The sequence below is a fragment of the Trifolium pratense genome, linkage group LG3 (assembly GCF_020283565.1).
Source record: "Trifolium pratense cultivar HEN17-A07 linkage group LG3, ARS_RC_1.1, whole genome shotgun sequence".
NCBI classification, from domain to species: domain Eukaryota; kingdom Viridiplantae; phylum Streptophyta; class Magnoliopsida; order Fabales; family Fabaceae; genus Trifolium; species Trifolium pratense.
This window is the reverse complement of record NC_060061.1, coordinates 20,830,526-20,853,882: the sequence shown is the minus strand read 5'-3', so window position 1 is coordinate 20,853,882 and position 23,357 is coordinate 20,830,526. Positions and strand designations below refer to the sequence as shown.

The following is a 23,357-nucleotide window of genomic DNA, read 5'->3' as shown; positions in this document are numbered from 1 at the left end:
TTCTCTTTCTTTTTTAAATTTTTTATTAGGTCTAATGGCACTTTTGACCCCTTGAATTTTATAATTGTGTGACCCCTTAAGTTATATAATTGCACTTTTGGTAATTTCAGGGGCGCCAAAATAAACTCTCGTATTCTACGTTCATTTTGAACATTTTTAATTTTTCACACTTCATGTCATTTCTTTACTTATACACTCCTCTTTTTAAAAAAAAATAGGTCAAATTGCATTTTTGACCCCTTAAATTTTATAATTGTGTGATTTTAGTCTCATATTTAAAATAACCAATTTTCAATTTTCCCTATTTTGCAACTACTAGTCCCTCATGCACCATGAAATATAGGAAATTAGGCTCATTAGTTTAATTAGTGTATAAGGCATAGGTTAACTCATTTTGCTCCATCTTCTTTGTTTTGTGTCATTTTCTACCATAATCAATCCAATTGATTCTTAAAAAAAAAAATCTCTTATTCATGGATGTCATGTTTCTTAATATACACATGTTGATAAAAAAACACTGACGTGACTAATTTTAAAGACATGACATAAAGAAAAGAGCTTAATTATATGTATGTAATAACTAAAAATGGTCATTCACTCGACTAAACTCCTTACCATTTCAAAAACTAGATGATAAATATGGGTGAGAATATGTTAAAGTTGTCTGTTTTCAAGTGAAAAACCAAGTATTTTTATATAAACAAAAATGAAATAAGTCAAGAGTTTTTTTTTACTAGGAGGTGTATTAAATAAATGGGGGCACGGATAGCAACTCTCCAAGCTCTAACACTAAACTCTATTGTTGATTATATCTATATCTGCCACGTGGAAGAGTATAAAGACTTTGGGTCTGAAAAAACACGCACCACGTTTCTATGCTCCATGTTTATTGTTCAAACTAGATTTGGTTTATCCATTTGCAAACATTAACATCATCATCATCACATGACACAATATTACATCCTTGGATATGCCTAGTATGGCTTCCCCTCTCCACCTTCCACTTTGTAAGGGCTTTCATTTTCTGTTTTTCTCACTATCCAATAATGCATATATCATTACTTATGACATTTTCTACCATGATTACATGTCCTATGTATCATAATTATGTCAAAATGGTGTGTGTGTTTTTGTAACTATGTGAAATAGTACTATGTATTTTTGCAATCAAGTTCTATTTCTGCATAGTTGGAAATAACAGTCTTCAATTTCACTGTTAATTTATGTTTGGTTTTGTTTCTTTTTGATAGATTCTACTTGTGGTAAAATTCCTTCTTTTACTGCTCCTCAAGCCATTTCTATTAGAAAATTTGTTCTTAAAGTTAAGTGCTCAGAAACAAGGGAATGCACTGCTAATGCTAATGATAATGCTGTGTTTAATACCGAGTCACGTAGAGACTTTCTTGGATTAGCATTAGGAGTCTCTACTACACTCTTCATCCATTCATTTGATGCTGCCAATGGAGCTGGTTTGCCACCAGAAGAAAAACCAAAATTATGCGACGACACTTGTGAGAAAGAGCTTGAAAATGTATGGTGAGATTACATAGTCCTCTTTCTATGCCTTACCTACCTGTGATTACTGTCTGTACATTGCCCAGAATGCATTCACATTTCATCGCATTTAGTTTTTATCTACTCGAATTAGGCAGCAAAATTTGAAAGGTTGGTAATATGTGACCAAAATTTGCAGAAGATATCATTGCAATGTCATTGAAATTTTTAGTCTTAAACGTTTGACGAAAGGACTTCTATTTTAAGGTTCTTCACAAACCGTTGCTAGTGCAATAGAGATTATCAGAACTTAAGTAGATTCATTGTCATTGTATGCTGTCATTTCATTTCAAGTTTTGTTGTAACAAAAAAATCCCTGACAGAAATTTAAGAATTAATATACTTGTGCACCGTCTAATTCATCAAAATAACAGAATCCAATATTCTGGTAGGAATGAGCAGAGATTCTTACAGTTCTTCTGAAGAAAGTATAGCAGGTTCCGTTATGCACTATGCGATAAAGACTATGTTATCCTTAAAAATTGTAAATCAATGTGATAGAACTTTTGTTGAAAGTTAGCCATATTTATGAACCTTTGACAGACAAAAAATGATGGGCAAAATGTTTTTTCTTTACGAACCTAGTAACCTTTAATATCGATAGTTATGACTTACACTGAATATTTTATGCATGAAGGTACCTATTGTAACTACTGAATCAGGTTTGCAATACAAGGATATTAAAGTTGGGCAAGGCCCTAGTCCACCAGTTGGATTTCAGGTGTGTAAAATCTTCTGACCTGTTCAGTGTCTCTTGTACGTTCGTCTCCACCATTTCAAAAAGACAGGCATTGCCAATTTCGAACGAGATCAATTCCTAACTACTTAACTCGCATCTGGGGAATGGAAGCAACTGAATCTTTTTTTCTCTAAGAAATAGTCATGATACTTAATCACTTTTTTAACCTTGAATTAACTTAAAAAAGATGACTTATATCTGTAGTGAAGTTCCCTGTCAGCATGTGATATTGTTCTCAATAAAGCAATACTGACTGCATTTTCATGAACCTCTCTAACAGGTGGCTGCTAATTATGTTGCAATGGTTCCATCTGGACAAATATTTGATAGGTATCTACCAATTACAAAGTTCTATCAATCTTTCTTTAGTCAATAAATTGCAAGATGCCAAGTGATGTTTGATGTTTCATGTTTGTATTATATATGATAAGTTGCGTTTGAATGTACTGAACTGTACAACCATGCCTAATAAGATGTTGAAGCGTGCTATTAGCATAATTATCAAATGGACCCCTTTAGAAAACAGCGAGTAGTATTGTAACGATTTGGTGTTTTAACTTGATTGTTCCTTTTTAAGTTGTCACCTAATTTTGGTTTTTGAAGTTGTTCTCTTTGAAACATTCATTATAATGCTCAATTATATGTATGCACTTTAATGATAATGAATTTGAATCCTATGAGCATGCACTTTAATGATAATGTATTTTGTTCTGTTATTTTCCCCCCTTTCAATTTTACAGTTCATTGGAGAAAGGCCAGCTTTACATTTTTCGTGTTGGATCGGGTCAGGTAAACCCTAAATGTTGCTTTGAGTGTTCTTATGCTCAAGAATCCTACTAAATGTTCGCGAAAAACAGTAGTAAGTGTTTGATAATCCTTTCAAAGACTAACTGATATTCAACCCAATGAGATAACAGGTGATAAAAGGACTTGATGAAGGTCTTTTGAGCATGAAAGTAGGAGGAAAACGTCGGCTGTACATACCTGGACCAGTAAGCTTCTGTCTTGATTGTTGACACAGTAGATTCCCCTCCACCCTACCCTTACTTGCATGCCAGTAACATCTTCAAACATAGCAAAAAAAAACTCAAAACATTAAACTGAAATTTGTCTTTCATCATGTAAAGCTAGTGCATTTCTAGTTTCTAAGTGGCTATGAGCAATTGAGCATCCATACTTAAAATGTGCATTGATCACTGAATGGTGAGAAACTATAAAAGGAAGCATGCTAAAGAACAATTGCACAATTCTGACAAATTTATTTACAGATTGGGTAAGTATTAATTCTAATTGTTGGCTATATGATTTTGTTTTTCTTGTTTGGCAGTTGGCATTCCCAAAAGGACTTAATTCTGCTCCAGGAAGACCAAGAGTGGCTCCAAACAGTCCGGTAGTATTTGATGTAAGTTTGGAATATGTACCAGGACTTGAAGTGGATGATGAGGAATAAAATTTGGTTGTCGATTCAACCTTGATTGTACACAGTCAACCTAAATTTAATTTATCACCATCACTATCATTATCTTATACAATTGTTAATTCTTTTGAGTACCCTTGAAACTTACAGCTATGTAGAGTAATGTTTGAAATTTACGATGTCAAGTATATTAAACCTGAATCTTCCTTGCGTATAATTTCCATACTGAAAATGACATTGGACCTGCGATTGAGACATGAGAGCTTATGTCAGATTCTCTGGTCTTCAAGAGGGACATTGAATCTTTATTCCGCTTAAGCTTTTGGTCAAACAGTGGAACTTTCAGCCTTATTAATAACTAGAGAACAGGGAACATATTACAAACAGTTTTGTTGCGCATTTATGCCATGAGTGAGAAATTGTGGTGTTTGATTCATGTATGTTAGCACATTCATTTCTTCCAACCAAACACACTATATAAGTAATACTTGTATTGGCATACATTAGAGAAGAACACACTTGTGTACACAAACTGGGTATTTGTTGCTTTTCTGGAAAATACATAAATACAACAAAATTGAGACTATCGTTTATTTGTCTCTCCTTTACAAAATACTCAATTGGTTGAAAAAATCATTCATTGACAAAAAGCACCATACACAAAGCAAGAGCAACGCCGATGGAAAGCAGAGAGAACTTTAAGGAGAACTAATTTCAGAAAAACCACACACAATTGCCTGCTCAGCTAGCGAAATGACTTGGAGAGTTGTTGAACATGCTATGCCATATAAATGCCCGGGAAAGCACCATCTCGAGGTCCTGGTGAGTCCATTTCTGAGTTGGAAGGTGTTGAAGGAACATTACCAACTCCTGGAATTCCAAGCCCTGCAGCTTGTCTGACCACTAAAGAAAAAAAAATATATACATAAAGAAAAATTCAGTTTCTAGTTTCTACAATTCTACTAATTAATCATTGATAAAAGTAAAATGAATGTGTAAATAACCAAAGTAGCCATGCTAAATACAACAGGGAAAAAGAAATGCATAATAAGTGTATGTGCAAGCACATCGAAGTAGATGTAGACAATTGGGAAATACAAGCATATCCAAGAATGCTAGAAATGCATTCTTCATTAACTTCAGTACACATTGAAAACATCTCGATAAAAAAAATCTCTTTGAAAGGCATTTCTATTAAATAGCGAAAGTGGTGAAAAAGCAAACAGCAAGTTTGTTTTATCGCGAACAGATTTGGAAATCAGGCTTAGAATTATCAGCCAATATGAACCAGAAGAGATAAAACTTCACGTTAACAAGACCACCAAGTACCAATCCTAATCAGCATGCTACGAGATGAAATCTAATTCAAATATGTAGTATATTGTTTTAGTAAAAAGACCAAAGTAAGCTAGCTCACCGTTAGAAGAAAACTAGCAAATATATACACGAGGAAGTCTGGTAAGGCATCTCCTTCAGCTAGATATGTGTCCCAAAGGCGTGTGATGAGATTGAAGGGTATCTACAATCAGTCAATCAGATATTAGCCTCAGCATAAATCAATCCATTTTTATCGCAGACCACTTTATCAATGACACCATGAAGTTGCTCTTGAGAAAGATGCTGTTTGGATTTGTTTTTACTTAATGAGAGCTTCTCAATTAAAATAATTTATGGTTATTCACTTCCAAAAATAATCTTGTATATGTTTATCGACAAGTTAGAAGAAAAAACATCTGAAAAATGAAGCTGCATAACCAATTTCTACTTATACAGTTATGCAAGAAAGTATTATTTAAAAAACTCAGTTATTATAAGATGTTCATAATATTTCATTTTCCACAGGTGCTTCTGGAAACTTTATCCAGGCTAACTCAACTTATCCTATTTATAAGGGGAAAAATGGCCAGGACAAACCTCGCGGATCAGAAGACAGTTGAACCAGCGGAAAGCAAATTGAAGAAATTCAAGTCCCTGATCCTCTATATGTTGTGTAACAGGCTCTGGTGCAGCTCAAAAGTTTCAACAGGGCACATCAGATCAGATTATATTTGAATATATATGAATAATAATACAGCAACATGAATAATGATCGAGTTTATAAATTCATGTCAATAAATTCTGTATTTTTAACCAATGGATAAATAAAGCGATGATCAAATTTCGACACTTCTGAGTAAAAGCAAATAAGATAATAAGATTTACATTTTTTAAATTTTTTTGAGTGAAATATCTAATTGAATCTTTCAAGCCCTTGTGGCACTCAAACAGATTATATTCTTCTGTCTAGAAAAAACAAATACTCCAAAATGGACACACACAACTAACTAAAAATCATAATTGATTGTAAAAAAACATCAGAAAGTATATTATAGATTAAAGAACTCCGGTAATAATATATGGTGACCAACAGATGCTTCAAACCTAGAAAATGGGGAACAACAGTTTTCCAGCATCTCTTTTGCATTGGTTATGAGGGTAAAGTAATAGTGTTCCTTAGTTTTATATGTTTTCAGCTTCAAGAATCCACATTCTTATCTTTCCCCTAATCGATGGGCCATAATCTGAGAGTAGTTTTACTCTAAAACCTTAAACTAATTATTAATATTACTAGAGTTGAGAATACCATCTGAAAATAGAAAATGAAAAGTTGAGAATAGAAATGGTATGAAATCCATAAATAGGTGGTGAGGCATTTAAGTTCCTGAAATTATAGCAATGCTTGAAGAAAACCAAAAGGCCTGGGGAAAAAAGTGTACCATCGATCCTCCTGACCAATTCCTTTAATTTAAAAACAAGCCTCTGAATTCCAGGTTGAGCAAATGTGTAATGGTCTTGCATACCATCAAGCAACTTTGTCAAACACCAGTAGCAGTCAGCCTCTATATTAGAGATTTTGTCTGACGATAAATCAGACATGGACCAATCATCTATACCCCCTTCTAAGTATTCTGATATAAAAACAACTAAAAAGGGTGTAACGAGATCATTTATGCCCTGAACATATCCACTTGCAGGATGTCGAATGGCCCTGACAAAATATTAAGAAATTATATCAGTTTACTTAAAGAATTCTAAGTTCTAACACAGCAATAACATAAAGATGGATCTGATAACTTTTTTTGTACTGGTAGTAGATTAAGTACAATATTTAGAAAAGCAAGTAGAAGTCCCATCCTCTAAACCTAGTATAACATAGGATGCATAGATACTCCTGAATGATTGTTGTTGAATATTGCCTTGAAATAATGTAAAAATCAGAAAATCATGTTTTGGTAGTTTCTGCCTGCTCACGCCCAGGCGTGGGAGCTGGCGCCCAGGCGTGAAAAACTGGGTTGAACTCTGCCTGCTCACGCCCAGGCGTGGGAGGCTGCGCCCAGGCATAGTGTCTGCGGGCCTATATATGTTATGCGTTTTCTGACTTTTTAAGGGGATTTTAGGGTTTCAAAGGCTAACAAAAAGGCTAGGGTTGAGAGAGATCATCTTGGGAAGACTCTAGGGTTAGGGAAACATTCTATCACCTTGGCAAACACTTTCATATTGAATTTCTTGGTCACGGGAAGAAATTCGGGCTTAGGGTAGATTTAGGAAAAACTCTAAATCTTGTAACTCTTGTGGTGAATTTCATTGTAATCAAGGAACAAGTTTGATAGTGGATCGGAGAGCTGCTCTCTCCCCCAGAGTAGGTCACATTGACTGAACTGGGTAAACAATTCTCTTGTGTTCCTTTTTTCTTTATCGCTTTATCTTTTGTTTTTTTATTATTATTGCCGATCTCATTATTTGATTGCTTAATCGTTATTTGCTCCACACATCAATTATTTTATTGGTGTGATTCAATCTGAATTCACAACAATTGGCGCCCACCGTGGGGCAAAGGATCAAACGATTTAAGTATCATGGGTTCTAAGTGGGACATTGAGAAGTTCACCGGGAGTAACGACTTTGGGTTGTGGAAGGTGAAGGTGAGGGCAATATTAAAACAACAGAAGTGTTCAGAAGCATTGTTAGGAATTGCGAGCATGCCTAATACTTTCTCAGCAGCAGAGAAGAACGAGATGAATGATAAGGCATTGAGTGCCATTATCTTGTGCCTCGCGGATAATGTGTTGAGAGAAGTAGCAAAGGAGAGGACTGCTGCAGGGATGTGGTCGAAGCTCGATGCATTGTATATGACCAAGTCCTTGGCACATAAGCAGTGTCTGAAAGAACGGTTGTTCTTCTATCGTATGTCGGAGAACAAGTCCGTGGTTGAGCAGCTTTCGGAGTTCAATAAGATTATTGACGATTTGGCGAACATTGATGTGAATTTGGAGGACGAGGACAAAGCTTTCCACCTATTGTGTGCTTTACCTAAGTCATTTGAAAACCTCAAGGATGCATTGCTTTATGGCAAAGAAGGTACTATCACCTTGGATGAAGTCCAATCGGCTTTGAGAACCAAGGAGATGACTAAGATGAGAGACTTGAGGATTGATGACAGCGGAGAAGGGCTGAATGTGGCGAGAGGAAGAAGCGAGGACAAAAGTAAGGGGAAGGGAAAGAAGCATAGGTCCAAGTCTAGGTCAAAGGGTGATGGTGGTGGCAAGTTAAGATGCTATCATTGTCATGAACCAGGTCACTTCAAGAAGGACTGCCCTGAGAGAAGGGGTGGTGGTAGTTCGTCAGCTCAAATTGCCGTTAGTGAAGAGGAAGGTTATGAGAGTGCAGGAGCATTGACAGTTACAAGTTGGGAACCTGAGAAGAGCTGGGTCATGGACTCGGGGTGCTCATATCACATTTGTCCAAGAAAGGAGTACTTTGAAACTTTGGAGCTTAAAGAAGGTGGAGTCGTCCGTCTAGGTAACAATAAAGCGTGCAAGGTTCAAGGTATGGGTACTATTCGTCTTAAAATGTATGACGATCGTGATTTCCTTTTGAAAAATGTGAGGTATATTCCTGAACTTAAAAGAAATTTAATTTCCATAAGCATGTTTGATAATCTAGGGTATTGTACTAGGATTGAACGTGGGGTAATGAGAATTTCTAATGGTGCATTAGTAATTGCTAAGGGGTCTAAAATGAATGGTCTTTACATTTTAGAAGGTTCAACTGTTATTTCTAATGCATTAGTAACTAGTGTTGAAAATGCAGACATAACTAAACTATGGCATTTGAGGTTAGGTCATGTTAGTGAAAGGGGTTTAGTTGAACTAGCTAAACAAGGTTTACTAGGGAAAGAAAAATTGAACAAACTAGACTTTTGTGATAATTGTACTCTAGGAAAACAACATAAGGTTAAGTTTGGGGTGGGAGTGCATAAGTCTACTAGGCCATTCGAGTATGTTCACTCGGATCTTTGGGGTCCAGCATCTGTGTCTACTCATGGGGGAGGTTCATATTTTCTTTCAATAATTGATGATTACTCTAGGAGGGTATGGGTTTACATAATAAAGAATAAAAGTGACACTTTTGAAAAATTCAAAGAATGGCATACCTTAATAGAAAATCAAACAAGAAGTAAACTAAAACTTTTAAGAACTGACAATGGCCTGGAGTTTGTTTCAGAGCAGTTTAATGAGTTTTGCAGGAAACTAGATATAAAGAGGCATAAGACCGTTGCATACACACCGCAGCAGAATGGACTGGCTGAAAGGATGAACAGGACCTTGCTAGAGCGCGTGAGATGTATGATGTTGGGAGCTGGATTACCCAAGAGTTTCTGGGGAGAGGCAGTTAACACTGCTGCATATTTGATCAACAGATGTCCATCAACAGGAATTGATCTAAAGACACCTATGGAGGTTTGGAGTGGCAAGCCGGCAGACTACTCTAACTTGAAAATCTTTGGAGCTTTAGCATTTGCACATATCAAGCAAGATAAGCTTGATGCTAGAGCTGTGAAGTGTGTTTTCATTGGTTACCCTGAAGGTGTGAAAGGTTACAAGCTATGGAAGATGGAGCCTGGAGGATCAAAGTTTATCATAAGCAGGGATGTCACTTTTGATGAGACCCGAATGGGGATGAAGTGCAAAGACCTTGAGAAAAGACCAGAAATTGGGGTGGAGAGAATTCAGTTTGAGGTGGAGCCTTCCACAGATGAGAGGGAAAAGGAGGATGAGACTCAAGTACCTGATGAAAGTGGAAGTGATGAAACAACTGTTCCTGACTATCAGCTAGCAAGAGATAGGGAGAGGAGAGTTATTCGTCCACCTAATAGGCTCGGTTATGCTGACCTTATTTGTTATGCTTTGAATGCAGCTGAAGAAGTGCAAGACCAGGAACCAAAGAACTTCAGGGAAGCATCAGAAAGCATAGATAGTCAAGACTGGCTGAAGGCAATGAATGAGGAAATGCTTTCATTGGAGAAGAACCAGACTTGGAAGCTTGTGCCATTACCTAAAAATAAAAGGGTAGTTGGTAGCAAGTGGGTGTTCAAAAGAAAAGAAGGTATACCAGGGGTCGAAGCACCAAGGTATAAGGCAAGACTTGTAGCAAAGGGTTTTACTCAGGTTGAGGGGATTGATTACAACGAAATCTTCTCACCTGTGGTGAAACATTGTTCTATAAGGGTACTTATGGCGATTGTTAACATGTATGATCTTGAGTTAGAACAAATGGATGTGAAGACCGCATTCTTACATGGAGAGTTAGAAGAAACTATCTACATGCAACAACCTGAAGGTTTTGTGAAAGACAATTCAAAAGTGTGTTTGTTAAAGAAATCTTTGTATGGGTTGAAGCAGAGTCCAAGGCAGTGGTATCGTCGGTTTGATGATTTCTTATTGAAGACTGGATTTGTGAGAAGCAACTATGACAGTTGTGTGTACATGATGAAGAGGAATGAGAAAGTCATTCTCTACCTTCTTATTTATGTAGATGATATTCTTATGGCAAGTTCTGACAAGCAAGAGATTCAACAGCTCACGGAGAAACTAAATGGTGAATTTGAGATGAAGGATCTTGCCAATGCGAAGAGGATACTTGGTATGGATATCTTGAGAGACCGGAGTAAAGGTGAGTTGTTCTTATCTCAGCATGATTATTTGAAGAAAGTGATGGAGCGGTTTAGAATGACAGATTCCAAGGTAGTGAATACGCCACTTGGTCACCATTCAAAGTTGTCGATAAAACAGTGTCCTCAATCCGAGGATGAGAGAAAGAAGATGGAGAGTACTCCCTATGCAAGTGGGGTTGGAAGCATCATGTATGGCATGGTTTGTAGTAGGCCTGATTTATCATATGCAATTAGCGTGGTAAGTCGGTTTATGGCAAATCCGGGCCAAGTTCATTGGCAAGCTTTGAAGTGGGTTCTGAGGTATTTGAATGGTTCTTTGAAGGGTGGTCTGAAGTACACAAGAACTGATCCAGGAAGAGATGCTTTGGAGGGATATGTGGATGCGGACTATGCAGGTAACATAGACACTAGAAAATCCTTATCGGGTTTTGTGTTTACATTGTTCGGTACAGCGGTAACGTGGAAGGCCAATCAACAATCTGTTGTAGCTTTGTCAACAACTCAAGCAGAATACATAGCCCTTGTTGAAGGGGTCAAGGAAGCCATATGGTTGAAGGGTATGATTGGAGAAATGAGGATTAGTCAAGGATGTGTGAAGATACATTGTGACAGTCAGAGTGTCATTCATTTGGCAAATCACCAGGTGTATCATGAAAGGACAAAGCACATTGACATTCGGTTGCATTTTGTAAGAGACATGATTGAGACAAAAGAGATCATGGTGGAGAAAATTGCATCGGAGGAGAATCCAGCTGACATGTTCACCAAATCGTTACCTAGAGCTAAGTTCAAGCATTGCTTGGACTTGATTAACTTCGTTGAAGAGTAGACGGAGGTTGGAGAGAGCAGCACGGTGGTTGATGAGAAGTCGGCATCACCATTGATTTAAAGGCAAGGTGGAGAATTGTTGAATATTGCCTTGAAATAATGTAAAAATCAGAAAATCATGTATTGGTAGTTTCTGCCTGCTCACGCCCAGGCGTGGGAGCTGGCGCCCAGGCGTGAAAAACTGGGTTGAACTCTGCCTGCTCACGCCCAGGCGTGGGAGGCTGCGCCCAGGCGTAGTGTCTGCGGGCCTATATATATGTTATGCGTTTTCTGACTTTTTTAAGGGGATTTTAGGGTTTCAAAGGCTAACAAAAAGGCTAGGGTTGAGAGAGATCATCTTGGGAAGACTCTAGGGTTAGGGAAACATTCTATCACCTTGGCAAACACTTTCATATTGAATTTCTTGGTCACGGGAAGAAATTCGGGCTTAGGGTAGATTTAGGAAAAACTCTAAATCTTGTAACTCTTGTGGTGAATTTCATTGTAATCAAGGAACAAGTTTGATAGTGGATCGAAGAGCTGTTCTCTCCCCCAGAGTAGGTCACATTGACTGAACTGGGTAAACAATTCTCTTGTGTTCCTTTTTTCTTTATCGCTTTATCTTTTGTTTTTTTATTATTATTGCCGATCTCATTATTTGATTGCTTAATCGTTATTTGCTCCACACATCAATTATTTTATTGGTGTGATTCAATCCGAATTCACAACAACTGTCATACCAGTAATGGATACATAACAAGTACCAATATCCAGTAGGTACACACATGCCCTAATACTAGGAAAGTTGTGCTGTATGACTTTCTTGGCCAAGCTAAGAGCCATCTTTCACCTATTACAATTATCCATAACAAAGAACACTAAACTAAGAATAGAGGGGGCAAGAAATGGATAAAAAGAATATCTTACCATGCATAAAGAATACGTTCCAATGATTTCTGAACTTGCTGTTGCTGGAAGAAAGGAACATCGGGTACAGTTCTTGGACAATCAACGGCAATCTAACAACCATACAATGGCAGCTGTCAAAAAGAATAATATTGTTTCCACAAATAATCAAGATAGGAATATATTAGAGCTGGGAATACCTGGCGAAGCATGCTGACCTCGTCATCTGAACGTTCTGAATCAGGAATATCATAATACTGAGAAATACAATCAAGATACTCTCCACGCTTCCTTCTCAAGACTCCCTCCTTTCTATCTGAATTAGGTGGTTCATATCCCTGTTGTCAGTTTATCTTTAAATTTCCAGGAAGACAAAATGTTGTCTGTAAGAAGGTGTGATGGGGGAGGTCAATTAGTTTGACCCCTTAATGATTCTCTATATAACAAATACACTATATTTTCTTTCTTTTATAAAATATTCCGCATGAGCTTGTTGCAAAAACATTTATGAGGCCAGCATCAAGGTTTCTTAATAGAGGATAATTACATGGCTCAGCCTCAATGAACAAAACTTTTATGTTAAGATACCAATAAATAAATAATCTACTTGTCTTAACAACTTAAATGAGCTCAACGGTTCCTTATTATCATTATCATGCTTCATATGACTGAGTGCTGTGATAAGAGCATAAGCTGGTGCAAGCAAAATAGCTGAAGGTCCATAGAGCTTACCAAGAGGAGTCTCCACACTTTAGGACGCATGTAGTCTGGAACACCACTCCAAGCTAATTCACGCAATTTGTCTACAATATGGATGTCAAATTGTCAAGTAGGAGATATTTTATTCTTCTAGGAAAAAATAGATTTCCAGAAGGCTTAACAGCTTAGTAAAACAAAACAGATAAAATTCAACAATATCATATATCATGAGCAAGGCTCGATTTCTGTTGCAAATTATTTTGAACCTAGCTGACAAAAATATCAATAGGCTAAGGCAACCATAATGTGGGCAGTTATAAAGTTTTAGATAAAGGAGGGAATGGAGAGAAATAAAAACATTAAATTGTGATTGTCATAATGGGTAGATGATATGGAAGACTATGGATTGATCGTTATTTAAGCTAATTCTAAACTCCTAATCCAAATTAAATAAAGAAATAAATCATAAAATATAAAGAATTGGGAAAACTAATCCTAATAAATAATTTGAGATACATTGAGATAAGATCAAGATATTATTACTCATATTGTCTAACAACTACAATAATCAGATGTGGCCATTTAGGAGTAACAAGAGGCCAATACATAGGAAAATTAAGTATGAAGGTTAAAGTACCTAATATAACCACTGTTCCAGAAAGCACCTTAGTGAACTTTGTAACTTTTGCCGAATCGGTAGCTCTAGCGCCCATGGTATACTTGCGGAAGTCGTCAGATAAGTTCTCCCTTTCCCCAAGGGAGGTTGATATTTTTAACCTACTAACATTAGCAATGCTGACTGGTTTACTTGTACTCTGAACTTCCTCCTGTATTAAGAGTAGAAGTCCCCACTTGGTGAATGGATCCACAACAAACTTATAGAGACATATAAAAAATTATAGAAATTAAGAATACTAAGATCACCTCTACTGCACCAGATATGTGATCACTTGTGCCAGCATCATTGTGTGAGAAACTCCTTTTGAAGTACGTTGAGGATACCTTTAAGTTAAGGTTATCAGAAGGTTCAGACCTTCTGCTCATCAATACTTTACCGGGCATGCTACGACCTTTGAGTAACCTTGATGGAAAAGGAACACAAATTGCTATCAATAACTAAAGTCATTGTGTGATTGGTTCTCTGGTGGCGAAAAGTTACTTGAATCTAAAGTGACTTATATTAGACACATTTACTTAAAAGTAAGGTTAACAATAAATTGAGGCAACCATTGTGGCAAAATTAAAGTTAGTTGAGGCTACAATATGTTTTGAGGCAAGAGTTCAAAATCTCATATTTCAAGTTAGAATCAATCATTGAGACAATATTAATGAGAATATGCAAACGTGTCAAAGTTAATTTTGAATTCTAAAATCACTTGTCTGTCATTAAAAAGAATCCAAACACGCGGCAAAATTGATACTACTCGAGAATACTCATATGCATGTCAAAGTCAATTTTGTCTTTCATTAAAAAGAATCTAAACACGCGGCAAAATTAATGCTACTCGAGAATGCTCGCACTCGCAATCATTTTGCCTCTCATTAAAATGAATCCAAACATACAGGCAAAATTAATACTACTCAAGAATAAGCAAGCAAGCATGTCAAAATCAATTCTTTAGTCTCCGTGAACTTAGCTCAATTGATAGGGACGTCACATTATATATATGCAGAGCCAGCGTTCGAACCCCGGACACTCCACTAATTCACCTTTCAAGGTGGAATTACTAGCCACTAGGCTACTTGATCAAAAAAAAAAAATCAATTTTTGAATTCTAAAATCAATCCAAGCCACATACTAGTACTTGTTCAAGTTGTAGGTGAAACTAAATTTAAAAAATAATGAAGGAAAACAAAAATAACATAGTTCAAATGAATCTAATAAATAGAATGATATGAAATCCCAATTATGCGAATCCTTGATATCTAAAAAGTAATTTTTGTATGAAATTAGGTGAAAATGAAATCTGAATTGTCAACAATAATAACAGTAAGAAACGAACAGAAGCAAATTGAATACGCGGATGAAGAATTGAGCAAAATTGAAAAAAGAGGGAATTGCGAGATCTGTAAGAAGAGAAATTGGAGGAAAGATGATACGCACCCTTGAACGTTTTTGAGAGTCTGGCTGAATCTGGAGTCGAGAGTAGTAGAAGTAGTAACAGTGTTGTTACGTTCATGATGATCTTCTCGTGGAGGTTTGTTCATGATGGTGATGATGATGATGATGATGATGATGATGATGATGGTTCAGATCAATTCAATTCTTCAATATTCGAACAACCACGCGCAGAGAGAAAAGAACTATACTTGGTATTTGCTTATGGACATAGGCAACAAATTTGCATCAATTACCGCCAAAACCCAAAATAAAACATTCTCAATTCTCCTTTTTTTTCTTTCTTTATTTTTTGTGAAAGTGTTTATGTTGTTCCATCTTGTTTCCTTACTACTCTAATCATCATGCTTATCAGCTTATCATATCATATTTATATTATCTTATAAATACGGTAAATAGTCATTTTGGTCTCTCAATGTCTAACTCGTTGTCATTTTCATCCTTCACCGAGGAAAAAACTATTAAATAGTTTCTGAATCTGTATTCCGTTAGTCAGTTTAGTCTCTACTTGACATTTTGTTGGACACACATCAGCTTGTTGAGTTGGCACTAAGACGGGAAAACAACAATTTTGGACCCTGAATGTACAACTCTCTGTCATTATGATCCATGGCTCAGGAAAAAATACAAAATAGTCTTTGATCCTACAATGCATTAATCACTTTTGGCTGAAGAATACAATTCTTGGATTGTGAGTATAATCAAATTCTCTCGGTTTCACTGTTATTCATTTCACGTGCAAATTTTCAACAAACAGTGGATCTGATTTTTTATTTTTATATGAACTAGTAAAATACTCGTGCATTCGCACTGTTTGACACGTGTTATTTTTCTTCTTCTTTCAAACAGCTTCGCCATCCATCGGCATTAGACATGTTTGAACAGATTATGGATGCTTCCAAAGGGAAACAGATTGTTATGTTTCTAGACTACGATGGCACTCTATCGCCTATAGTCGATGACCCTGACCGTGCTTTCATGTCTGAATCGGTTAGTTTTATACTGACGATGTATATAAATATTTTTAAATTATTTTTTATAAAAAAATAAAGTTAATATGCTAGAAAATCAATAGTCATCATTACGGTGATCGTATTTTTAAAATCATTTTGTTTTTTTAAAAAAAGGAAAAAATAACAAGTTACTAGCATCATGCTTTTGCTCGAAAAATATATAAATTTTGTTAATTTTTTATGTTTGTGAATACCGTGGGATCTATGGGGATGAGGAAGAATATTCCCCCATGACGGGAATCGGGGACATGGAATAACTTTGGGGGCGGGGAGCGAGGAAGCATCCTTCGCACATTCTCTGCCCCGTTGATATTCTCTAGTTTCAACTCAGATAAGAATTGTAACAAGTGTGATACTTGAATAATAATCAAAATGTTAAATTTTAAAATGAAATTGTTTTAACAATAATGATATAAACAAATAGGAAAAGAGAAAGACAACTAGGGTTTCAATAGAATATCAATAGCTTAACATTACAAAAATGTTACTAGAGAATATATAATAAAACCTAATGAACTCTAAACTAACAGACCAAATAACATAGACTATTATTTTATTATCTAACACTTACTCTCAAACTCACGATGCATCAACAAAAAGCATTGTGAGTTTGTCAAACAAAATACGAAAAACATACTAAATACTATAAACTTCAAACACTACCCTTCAAGCTAAAGCTTACTAAGCTTTAAGCTTGTTACAAATTAAACGAACAGATCCAAACCAAACAGAAGAATCAACCAATAGAGGGAGAAGTGCAATCAATCAGAAGAAGCCAGAGAGAAGTGCAATGCAATCAGAAGAAGCCAAAGAGAAGTGCAATAAGAAGAAGCCAGAGAGAAGTGCAATCAGAATAAGCTAGGGAGAAGTGCAATACAATCAGAAATGCAATAGGGAGAAGTGCAATGCAATCGAAAAAAGTGCAATCAAACAGAACCAAACCAACTGAAACCAAACATACCAATTCAAAGAGAACCAAATCAAATTTAATCAAACATTACTGAGAGAAGATAAACCCAGGAACAATATAATACTCCAATTTGCCTTCTCACAAGAGCTTCAACTACGTTGCTTTTTTTTTTTTTCTTTCTTGTTGCTACGGTAGACATCAAATCCAATTCTATTTCAATTCCTTTGTGTGGCCACTTATCAAAATAAGAAAAAGCAATTGCTGAATTCACTTCAATATTGCAGCGAAGTTTGATGTGGATTTCGAACAAAACACCAATATTACAAGTACACTAACAAAACCAACTAATCGTAAAAAACAAAGCAAACATATTTCCACAATTATGGAAACTCAACAACGGAAGCGACAAATAGTTCAAGGTGGATCAAACCATGCTCTAGATACCATGTTAACAATAATGATATACACAAATATAAAAAGAGAAAGACGACTAGGGTTTCAATATAATACCAATAGCTTAACATTACAAAAAGGTTACTAGAGAATATATAATAAAACCTAATGGACTCTAAACTAACAAGCCCAATAACATAGACTATTTTTTATTATCTAACAATCTTAAAGACTAAAAGTGAAGGAGGTCTATGCTTTCGAGACCTCAAGACTTTTAACATAGCTATGATGGTGAAACAAGGACGAAGCATGATGACAAATTCAAATACATTGGTAGTTAGAATTTTTAAAGGAAGGTATTTTCATCTTTCTTTGAAGTAAATATTGGGAATAATCCAAGTTATGCATGACGAAGTTTATGGAAATCTCGTTGGGTACTTGATCTTGGATGTAGATGGCGAGTTGGAGATGGAAGTAAAATTAAGGCGATACGCAATTCGTGGCTTAGAGGGGAATGCAAAGGCTGAGTACGTGCACCACAATGTGGAAATGTGTTAAAAAATGGGATCAACATAGAATTATGCAATTGTTCATAACAGTAAGTATACTATCAAGACATGATATAGATTGTTGATGCGTGAGAAAAGAGAAAGGGGTAAACGGGATGACACTGTTGTTGATTGGAGTAGTGTGTGGAAAATTATAGTGTCGCCAAGAGCTAAACATCTACTTTGGCGTATATGTCGTGACTGCCTACCAACAAAAACTCGACTTCGGCAACACTATGTTGCGTGCTCGTCTATATGTTAGCATGTACCATTATTCCACTACCATATCTCAAAATACTACTATAACCCGCATAATTAGATTGTCGTGTTATCGAACCATCACAATTAAGTTTAATGATTCTAAAATACAAAGTTTTTTTTTTGGTACATAAAATACAAAACTTTACATCTATACATCAATAACTAGAATTCTCACAATTCGTCCTCCCTTAAAAATTGAAGGTGATTATAAAAAATCACAATACTTCCCACATAATTTACTTGATACCACAAACTTCAATGACATGTATTTATATTTGTCTACCAAAGAAAATTTTAATTAATTTTACTATATTTAATATCATATTTCCAAAAAAAATAAAATCATATTTCCAAAATACTTTTAGGGGGTGTATTGGATTGAGATTTTGTAAGACTATTTTAACAAAAAAAAAAGTCTTGAAGATTTTAAAAGATTTTTTGGGATTGTATTTACTTTTAAGACTTTTTGAAAGACTTTTTACAATCCAGATTTTCCAATTTGGATTTTGATGGATTTATTGCACATATTTTTAAGATTTCAAAAGACTTTAAGGATTTTTAAGATTTATAAAATTTCTAAAAATAATTTTTTTTGTTACAAGTACAAAAAAGAATGAATATGAAAAACGATAATAACAAAAAAACAAAATTTGATTTATTGACTAGAGTTGAAAGGAAGCATGATGCTAAAAAAAAAGTAGTAGAACAAGAAGAAAAGCATTACATCAAAAAGAAAATTGCAAAACTTAACACCTAAAAGAAAATTATTAGTTGAAAAGTGACAAACCCAAAACAAAAGAAAAGAAACAAAAATCTTACTCTTCTTCTGAGAGATAATGTTGCTGCGAAAAAAAACAAGTTGAAGAAATAAGAAAAAAAAAAATGAATCAATCATAATATACGAAAAAAAACCCTTCTTTTTTATGGGATTCCAAAAACCTTCTTTTTAATTGCAACGTCGAATCAATCGTATATAAAAAACCATAAAATGAATAAAATTCATTGCCAACAAATATGCATACCAAAAGGTTTGAGTGGAAGCAATAGTCTAGAGCAATATGCATGAACAATAGCATACCGGTATGGAAATGGATTCTCTCAAGTGTGATTTACACTTGAGAGAATAAAGTGTAATCTAACACCATCTAAATTTATTTTCTCTAAATTTTTATATGTTTATCTCTCTTATCAATGGTAACAAACCACACTTTATTCTCTCAAGTGTAAATTATACTTGAGAGAATCCATTCCCATACCGGTATGCATATAGATTCTGACTCAATATGAAAATAGATTGATTGGGAAAAATTTCTAAGGGAAATTTTTTTGGTAGTAGTCGTAGTTGTCCTATTCGGCAGAAGAAGAAAAAAGTCTCGGGAGATTCTGAAAAGTCTTGAGGTTTTGATTGAATACCGCAAGATTTTTTTATCATAAAATAGTCTTTGAAAATTTTTTGAAATTCCAATCCAATACACCCCCTTACTTAATTCAACGTATATTCCCATAAATAAATTTTTATTAAAAAAATGCAAATATAAAGAATAATTAAAGAAATTAAATTGTAATTATAATTATTTTGACGCAACTTTTAATCATATATTTTTTTTTGGAAGCCACCTTTAATTATATTTAGGTCCCGTTTGCCATACTTATTTTCCACTTTTTTCTTCTGCTTAAAGTATTAAATAAGTAAAAAATTGTGTTTGAACCAACTTATTCTTATTTTCTACTTATTTACTTTATTTCTCTAATTATTTTAAGGAGAAATATGACCAAATACAATTTTATACTTTTCTATTTCTTTTAAGAAGAGGTAGAAAAGTAGAAAATAAGTATGGCAAAATGGGGCATTAATAAACCTAATTACTAGTAGTAATTAATTATTGGATAAATTATTATTTACCCCCTGCAAAATTAGGAATTTTTCGTTTATCCCTGTGTAAATTTTTTTTCTGTTTACCTACTGCAATGTCAAGATTTTTTTATTTTGCCCCTTAGATGAACAAGTGGAAATTTGACTGTACATCTTTGCTGACGTGGCTTGCACACGTGAAAATACATTAAATCTTAATCCAACTAAACCCATGTCACTAACAGGTCCACCCGAAGTCCCACAACTCAACCACATTATGAGAGTCACCACTAGTTATAGATGCATGACCAACTATCTTTGCATCTAAGTTCAGAAACATACCTCACATCGTGTAAAGAAACTCACGATTGTCAAACTTTGTAAGACAAACTGAACTCATACTTTGAACCTTCAAGCTTTCTGTTTTCAAGATGAACAACTCCACCTTCAACTAGCTCTAGAGTCTCAATGTATTCATTCTTTGACCACATGTGAAAGGAGCATCCAACGTCATGACTCAACACTCCACTGAATCTCAACTTCCACTAGCACCTCCGCATAATAAAGTTATTGTTTCAGAAGTAACCCGAGTATTATTACCACCGCCTCTCCAGGCCGATCGTCTTCGCCATCTCCATTAACTCGTTATCTTTGAGGCACCGGATAACAACACTCCATGTTTTACCCATCATCCCGAACATTAAAATTGCTTTCATCTTCACTTTCCACAATTCCAAATTGCTTTTGGAAAGTCCCTCGATATCCGACTTAGAACCCATGGTGCTCACTTCAAATTGTTCCGATTGCCCCACGGTGGGCGCCAATTGTTGTGAATTCGTCTTAAAATCACACCAATAAAAGAACTTGATGTGTGGAGCAATAGAACGGCAACCAAATAATTAAGCGGAATAAGCAATAATAATAATAACCGATAAACAAGATAAAGGAGAAGAAAGAACACGATAATTTGTTTACCCAGTTCGGTCCAATAATGACCTAGTGTGGGGGGGGAGAGCAGCCCCTCTGTTCCACTATATCAAACGACTAACTTTACAAAGAGTTCCAATTGAGTTACAAGAATTAATCCTAATTCTACCCAAAACCCGAATCTCTTCCCGTGGCCAAGAGACCCAATTTGATAAGTGTTTCCCAAGGTGTACCACAAAGATAGTTCTCCCACCCTAGAGTTATACCAAGAGAAAACCTTTTTTCCTCTCTAAAACCCTAGACCTTGTGTGGTGGCAAACCTTAATCCTTGCCTCTACATCTCTACTCTCTTGAGTTGCTCTCTTTCTCTCTCAATTTTTCTATGAATAAAGCACTCCCTATTTATAGAAAAATATATGCCAAAAATTAGTAACAAATCCCTTTAAAATAAAACTCATTTCATATTATTAAGCACACTTGAAAGACACAAAATAAAATAAAAAAAATAACAACCATCAATATAAACTTCAAATATATATTTTTTAGAGAAATAATGTTAACATATTATTATTATTAATACATGCATACAGGCTGCTTTCACCGTAAAATAAATAAACATTAAAAAAAAAAAATCAATTCCACAAATAAATCAAATGATTTCAACTAAATCAAATCAAGTAGTAATTTAAAATCATTAATACACGATCTCTCAATTAATGTGAATTCAAAATTTCAAATCATTTGTTACCAAGAAATAAATTCAAATCATTCCCTATTATCTATTATCTATCTATTATTATTATTATATTATTTGGGAGGGTTTGATAGAAGGATTCTGTACACATGGCGTTTCCAAATACATTTTTCTCCCATATTTTTTGCAATAAATGAATTAAATGCTTTATATGATTTTTTTTTTTTTTTTTGCATTATTACAAAATGAATTGTTTCTGAAGTGCTATATATAGCAAGCAATTATATAGTCATTATTTTTGTTGACCGAAAATCATAAATTTACTCTAATAATTATTTTTGTACCAATTTCGTCAAAAAAAAATTTATTTTTGTACCAAAGCAATTGTTTTTAATTTTTTTTTTATGAAAGGAAGATTGCCAACTGCATGTAATAATTAGAGTTTAATTGTTGTGCACCGTTGGTGTAATTTTTTTTTACACATACATCCAATGACGCGTTGCCACATCATTTAATGAATGTGATATATCATGTGTTTTTAATTACCATGCATGATGTGTCAGTATATTATTGGACGCATGTGCAAAATAACTTTACACCGACGGTGCATGTAAATTAAATTCTAATAATTAGGTATAATTGTCAGTTGGATATAATAATTTTTATGGTCTTCAAATTCAATTAAAAAAATATTAAATCTTTATGGTCTCCAAATTATTCTCTCACAAAATTTTTTCTAAATGGTCGTGTATCAAAATACTAAGGTCGTAAATACTAATGGTCGTGTATGGAAATTTCAAAAATTAAGGACCAAAAATCTACTATAGTTTCTATATATACGGGTCAACATGTAAGAGTGAGGGTCATTGAGTGTCTCAGCGCCCCTTCTCTATTTTCTCTTCTCACCTTCACTACTCTAATTGACTTTAACCTTAATCATATATAATAATAATCTAATTTTTTTATATGGTGATTTACGAGATTCTTGCAGAGACTGATGAAGATGACTACGAGGAATAAATAACATGTGGATTGGGAACAGAGGAGTGGATAAAATATTCAATTTTAATTCTACAATCAGAAAATTGTACTAATTTTGAGTTATAATTCTTTATTTGCAGGTCCATATACCGAAGAACAATATTGTTTGTTATTCAAATTAGAATTAAGTATGAGTTTTAAGTATTTATTTATATTTTTTATATTTTATTGTCATTTTTTTTAATCATATGTTTACTTATTAAAAAAGAATTGTTGTTCATATTATTTTTTATTGGATTTAAATCATGCTTATAAATGTTTTTTTACTATTATTTATAAATAAATGTTGTACTCTATTTTTTTACTCATTATTTTTTTATTTGTCTAATTTTTCATGTGATATTTAACAAATACACTGATAAAATAATAGAAACTCATCGAATGACTATACTATAGAATGAATTGGAAAAATGTGGAATTGAGAAATTGATATGCTTAAAAAAAATTATTCTTAAACTTCATACTCATCAAGTAGAGAAAAAT

The 23,357-nt window shown here is 34.6% G+C and overlaps 2 protein-coding genes and 1 long non-coding RNA gene across 3 annotated transcripts; 2 read left to right on the top strand and 1 right to left on the bottom strand.

Moving 5' to 3' along the window:
- The first annotated feature begins 846 nt into the window (after positions 1 to 846).
- Positions 847 to 3,911, top strand: LOC123914013 (peptidyl-prolyl cis-trans isomerase FKBP16-3, chloroplastic). The gene is given in 8 exon segments (XM_045964985.1): positions 847 to 1,007; positions 1,251 to 1,531; positions 2,192 to 2,275; positions 2,574 to 2,623; positions 3,034 to 3,082; positions 3,211 to 3,285; positions 3,621 to 3,740; positions 3,743 to 3,911. Coding segments are annotated over 8 exon segments (741 nt in total). The 5' UTR covers positions 847 to 970; the 3' UTR covers positions 3,788 to 3,911.
- A 226-nt stretch (positions 3,912 to 4,137) lies between these two features.
- Positions 4,138 to 15,585, bottom strand: LOC123914012 (GTPase-activating protein GYP1-like). Its single transcript, XM_045964983.1, has 10 exons — positions 15,221 to 15,585; positions 14,041 to 14,197; positions 13,754 to 13,943; positions 13,150 to 13,220; positions 12,618 to 12,755; positions 12,439 to 12,530; positions 6,467 to 6,738; positions 5,625 to 5,710; positions 5,128 to 5,229; positions 4,138 to 4,613 (listed from the first exon to the last, which is right to left on the bottom strand). Exons 1-10 carry the CDS (start codon positions 15,322 to 15,324, stop codon positions 4,452 to 4,454), a joined length of 1,374 nt encoding a protein of 457 aa, XP_045820939.1. The 5' UTR covers positions 15,325 to 15,585; the 3' UTR covers positions 4,138 to 4,451.
- Positions 15,586 to 15,896: 311 nt separating this feature from the next.
- On the top strand, positions 15,897 to 16,230 carry LOC123918311. Its single transcript, XR_006812752.1, has 2 exons — positions 15,897 to 15,926; positions 16,085 to 16,230. It is a non-coding gene; the product is annotated as an uncharacterized LOC123918311 (long non-coding RNA).
- Positions 16,231 to 23,357: the final 7,127 nt, after the last annotated feature.